Here is a 5,973-nt window from a genome sequence, read left to right as displayed (position 1 = left end):
AAGCACCCACCTAACCACACACACCCACACACACACACACAATGAAGTTTTTTGGCAGTGCCAATGATGACGGGCTTCATGTGCTAATGTGGTGTCTGCCTGCAGAGAGGGAGCCATCAGCAGTGAGAAGTGGGGAGCAGTGAAGGGGTTGTGGAGCAGTGGAGGCACACAAATTTTAACGGTTATGAGCAACGTAGGGTCGTTCAGCGGGCAGCAGCAGAAAGTGGGCCATGGGAATGGGAGTGGGAATGACTGGAAATGAGTTTGTCGATTCGAGAGGCTTTGTTGTAATACTCGTTGTGGCATTGCTGTTCCTTGGATGATAGGTGCTAGATGCACGTCCCGCTTACAGCCGAGAGTGGAAAGGGTTATTTGTTACTTGGGTCAACCAAGACTGATTAGTGTGGACCAATTGTTATAGCCAACTCTAATATGCACAGTTTGAAAAGCCTCTTTCAGGCCTTGACTTGAATTGTTATTTCCCAAGCACTTCACACAACTAAATTTGTTTCCTTTTTTCTATGGTACGTCGTTCTTAAATAGTTAAGTAACGATGTGAATATAAGTAGAAAGTATAAGTGAAGTGCTCATTTCAAGCACTAAGATGGACAGAATTATTCACTTTCTCACTTACAAAAGTAGGCATAGTATCATAAGTAATCATTTTGATCAGTTATACGTGCAGAGTTTCGACTTTCATTTCACTATTCGATTGATAGATATTCTCTTGAAATGTGTGTTTATTTCTACATTATTATTGTCATTATCCTTTTGGCGATCATTGTTCTGGTGATCTTACAGACAACACAGGCGGATCAGTAAATTTCAATTGGAGAGCTGGCAGGTACGTTAAATGATTTGAACTTTTCTCCAGTACTTTATGGAGTTTTCTAAGTGAATGCACTCTCCAAAGACTTCAGACTTAAATCATGGTGTTTTATCAAGTCTCGACTGCAATAATAATATCTATGCTATAAACTATTAAGCAATAACGTTTTGGCTTTCAGTTGTCTAACATATATACATACGTCTACCGTTTAAAAATCATATATTTTTTACTGCATTATTATTTTTGCAATGCATTAATTTTTATACCCTGTAGAATGGGTTGTGTCATATTTAGAAAAGTAGTAGAAAGCATATTTGATTCTCTGATGCATCTCCCCGGCACTTTCTACCCCTTTGAGTGCGTGTGTGCTCTCAGCCTCTCCTCTCGGTCCCTCTACTCTACTTTCCTCTCTGTGCTGCACTCGTGGGCTCTCTTGGTGCTCAGTTATATACCTGACAATTGCATTTTTCCTGCATGCAGCGCTCTTTTTCTCACTCTCTCTCTCTCTCTCTCTCTCTTTGGTTGGCTTTGTCCGTTGTTGGTTGCTATAATTAACTGAATATTTATTACTGCGGTAGATAAAATGTTATGCGGCTATTATTTTAGTTTTATGACCAAGTGAGAAGCCAACAAGCAGCCCAGCCAGGTGGGCTTTAGCCGAGCCAAGTTAACGGCCAACAAGAACATCAACAACAACAAAATGGTGGCTGCAATTTGAACGAACGGCAGGGATGCAAGGTGGGTGTGCCATGAACATGAACCTGAGCCAAAATGCATTTATACGCACTGTATCTGGCAGCCGGGGGACACAAGCCACTGAGCAAGCGCAACCAATTAAGCCAACAGCAATGCGCAAGCTGAGGCGACCTAAGTCGACAGTCGACTACCGAGTTGCAGTCCGCAATTGCGATTCGGATTGGGTTGCTTACGGGAGGAAGACACACATTGAAAAGACGGCAATAAAATAAAATAAAATAAAATAAAATAAAAGAACGTCGCTAATTGTTTTAAGGCCGCCAAGAACATCATCTCAACGGCAACGCTCCGGCAATAAGGTGTGAAATTCAAGCGCATGAATCCAAGACACAGACAAAGTCGACGCCCAAGAAGTTTTGCAAGTTGTTGAGTTCCCCTGCTCCTGTTCCTGCTCCTGCTCCTGCTCCTGCTCCTGCTCCTGCTACTCCTTGCTGCTGTATATGCCAAGCTTCTGGTATTCCTGTCTCCTGGTTGCTGCCATTGGATGCCCTGAGCCAGTTGATAAGGATAAAAAGTTGGCGTACTGTTCGCTTGCTGGCCCGTAAAATAATAACGACAAGAAAATTACGCATACGCTGTGTTGTTTTACATTGTCTACGTGCGGCGGCCAAATAAGACGGCTTATTAATATTATTACTCATACGCCATGCGGCCCCATCAGGGCACCCATCAGGGCACACTCCCAGCCCCAAGCACAAGGGCAAACTGCCTGCTGTTGCTGCTGTTGCTGTTGCTGCTACTGCTGCTGCTACTGCTGCTGCTGCTGCCTCCGGCGACTTCTGTTGCCATATAATTATAATTGTTTAATGAACTGCATGGGGCTCTGGCCCCAGTAGCAAAGATATGGCCGCCAAATGCGCCAGCTTGTGAGCACTGATTGAAGCCAGACCAACTGCTTTACCCCCCTCGTGGGCGTGCCAAATGTAGGCTCATTCGATTGGGTTTTATTGAGCAGAGCGAGAGCAATACATAAATATATAAATACATAAATATATATATAGAAAATATTGAAATACGATAGCAATTTGACCTTGTGCTTATGAATTCTCCGTAAAAAAGATTTGACAATTGCACAATTTCGCTAAAGATATATAAATCCTTTGCCGATATATATATATATATATATATATATATATATATATATAAATTATATAATGACCCGAGTTTTCAGATTGCCTGGAGCCTAATGGCTATGAATAACCCGGTGCTGGGCAGTCGTTTTCAGCTGTTGCCATCGATTATTTAGCAAATATATTTTGTATTTTGTGCAGCTTACAAATAAAAATATATTCTAATTTTTTTCGCATAAAACCTATTTCTTTAATCGGATTCTAATTGGTTTCACGTGAACAAAATTCACTTATCCGCAATGCAATCAGTAGAGCACAACCGCGTTACTTTCCGATTGAAATTTGCCAATTGAAAGTGTAGCCGTAATAAATATCGTGCAATTATATTTGTGTTTATTATTAATAATGACATAATTATTGCAAATAGTAAAAATAATGACAATTGTCGCAGCACGTTACCAAAACAAGAAGAAACAAAAAAAAGCAAAAAATCGCTGACAAATTTTAACACTGCAACCTAAAAACTATAGACTTAATTCGAAATTAATTTCCGCAGCAATTTGACGATAACAATTCGACACGCAAGGCTGCCCAAACGCGAACACCCCATAAATAGGTAATTCTCTGCGGGATTGGAGCACACTTCTCGACGAGAAACACAGCTGGAAAGATGCGTCTAACTATCAGTTACTTCTTGACCCTACTCCTGGTGCTGTTCTGCAGCAACGCTTATGTGGTGAGTCTCTCAATTGTGATCTGCATCGGTGACGTGCCACCACCTAACGCACACCCTTTTACTCCACTCTCACTCCCATAGAACGCTATGCCGCAAGGTCCGTGCGGTCCACCACCCAGTGGACCGCCTCCAAGTGGTCCAAGGCCGTCGGGACGGCCACCAGGCGGTGGTCCTTGCGGATCGCCGCCATCGACTACTGCGGCAACTGGCTAGGTGGACCCCAACGAAACCGATTCCCATCTGGCTACCCTGGCACAACCATAAATTCAGCAAGCAACTCTGCCCTGGATTCAGGATTCTGTTTTTTTTTTGTTTGTTTTTATAACCATCTTGTACCTCTTCAATTCTTTTGATTTGTAGACCTAAAATATATATTTCACTAATCAGCAAGCGATAAAACAACTGAAGGTTCACTGATGACAGCAGGATAACTCATCTTATTCAGAAAGTATATGTATATCTAGAACAGAAGGTTGTGTCTCTTTAGCAACCAGAGATTGCATTTCTACTTTTTATTATTATTATTTATTATTATTATTTGTCGAAATGAAACGAGAGCTGAGTATAAAAGTTGATTGAATACGACAAAATTGTAGTGAGAAAAGGATTGCAGGGAAGCGATTGGGCCGCTTCCTTGCCCAGACTGGAGCAACGCCATTTCCAGCTGCCACCCCCCTGTTTGCTCTGTGGAAAGTTTGGACCAAGCTCAGTCCAGTTGAGTGCTCTTTTAATTTGCCGTTCAATTCCACATTCGTTTCGGGTGTTGAATTTTTAATCACGCGCACGCCTGACCCCAAAATATAAAGCAGAACTGCCGATGTAGTTAGGGGCGTCTGGAATGGAGGCTGGCAGGCTTCAGTTGCAGCTGTACATTTGAATATGCAAGGCAAGCCACTGAGAGCGAGACGAAGTCTGGCCAATAACACACACACACACACAAACATACAAAACAGGTCAACTCAATTTGGTCAGTAGCCAGCAGTCCAAGGGCCCCTGCCCACAAACCGATCCAGTGGAGCGCCCAACGCTTTAAGTTTAGCTCATTAAATAATATCCTTTTTTGGCGACGTACGAAAAGGGCACAAGTTGCAACGGTGGGCGGGGAACACAGAGCGCGGGGGAGGGGGGTGGGGAAGTGAGGTTGTCCTGGCGAGGAACGGACGATGCTTATCAAAATGTTGCCGCTACCCTGTCGAACGGGTTGCTTAGTGGATTGAGGGGCTCGCCGAGCTTCTTTTGGGACATGGTTCATGGCGCAGTCGATGCGTTTGGCCTCTGAGCTGCGGCACTTTCTGGTCAGCCCACGTGGTGGTCAGCAGTCAGTCCCTCTCTCTCTCTCTCTCTCTTTGTCTGTTTGTCTCGCTCTTTCCCTCTCTCCCACTCTCGCTCTCTCTCAATCGCCCTTGTTTTATAGCTGGGACAGTTTTTGAAAACGCTTTTAAATATTAAAATCCATGATGATTTCCAACAGAACATTTTCGCCATATAATTTTGTAGTTCGTTTGCTCGGCATTCGAGTTTGAACTGGGGTTTGGGATTGATGTTGGGGGGTTGGAGCTGGTGCTGCCGCCCGTTGCGCATATTGAATTTATTTAATTAAGGGTTCCATGTGGCACACAGACTACAACCATCTCTCTCTCCCTCTCTCGCTGCCTCTGTCTCTGCCTCTGTCTCTGCGAGCTGTGTGTGTCTCTCAGCGCCTCGATGACTCCATTTTCAAAAGTATGCAGCGATTCTTTTTGTTTTTTGTGTGTTGCTGTCCCGCTTCGCTGCATATCTCACAATAATTTGCACAAATGGACATCCCCAAACCTCCCACTCCACCCCCCGGGGGCGAATACGTGTCCATAACTGTGCATAGTTTCGCCTCGTTTCGCTTGCCGCCATGTTGAGAACAGCGAACTGGGAACTGGCAACTGGCAACTGGCAACTCGCAACTGGCAACTGAGGAGTGGCAACTATGGACTGTTTGCAGCTTCCGCACATGGCTGAGAAGCAGTGCTTATGAAGAGATGCTGTGTGAGGCTGTCTGACTCTTTGACATGTCACTTTTCTAGTGACTTTCTGCTGTAATTCTCAAATGGAATTATATGCAAAATTTACAACAAAAAAACAAAAACAAAACAGAAAGAAAAAAGAGAAAAGAGAAAAGAGAGACACAAGTGTTTCCCGAATGGAAGCGCTGACTTGTGTGCTTTCGATGTAACTCGAGTTCGAGTACCGTTCACAGCTACAATTGGATAATTAATAGACGTCCAGTGGATCCAGTGGCAGGCGGCACCCAAATCAAATGGGCTTCCAAATAATCGGCCACGAAAACCGCTAATATGCCAACATTGGCGTTGCCGCAAAAAACGCGACCAAAAATCAACACACAAAACACACAACACAGCGCCAAAAGCAGCAGCAACAACAACAACAGCAGCAGCAACAACAACAACAACAGCAACAACAAGAATAATAACAGTAGCGGGGCCAATTGTGGCATGGGGCCTGCCCGTGTGGCATGCGGCATATGCCACACGGCATAGTCAGCCAGTCGCAGTCAGTCAACATATGCATGTGTGTGTCTGCGTGTGTGT

The 5,973-nt window shown here is 44.1% G+C and overlaps 1 protein-coding gene across 1 annotated transcript; it reads left to right on the top strand.

The window, feature by feature from the left end:
- The first annotated feature begins 3,288 nt into the window (after positions 1–3,288).
- Positions 3,289–3,781, top strand: LOC6564933 (proline, histidine and glycine-rich protein 1). Its single transcript, XM_001991730.3, has 2 exons — positions 3,289–3,391; positions 3,473–3,781. The coding sequence occupies exons 1-2, from the start codon at positions 3,326–3,328 to the stop codon at positions 3,602–3,604; spliced, it is 198 nt and encodes a 65-aa protein (XP_001991766.1). The 5' UTR covers positions 3,289–3,325; the 3' UTR covers positions 3,605–3,781.
- The last annotated feature ends 2,192 nt before the right edge of the window (positions 3,782–5,973 follow it).

This window comes from Drosophila grimshawi, unplaced genomic scaffold (assembly GCF_018153295.1).
Source record: "Drosophila grimshawi isolate 15287-2541.00 unplaced genomic scaffold, ASM1815329v1 contig_848, whole genome shotgun sequence".
NCBI classification, from domain to species: domain Eukaryota; kingdom Metazoa; phylum Arthropoda; class Insecta; order Diptera; family Drosophilidae; genus Drosophila; species Drosophila grimshawi.
Note: the sequence above shows the minus strand (reverse complement) of the source record. Positions and strands in the feature narration are given on the sequence as shown.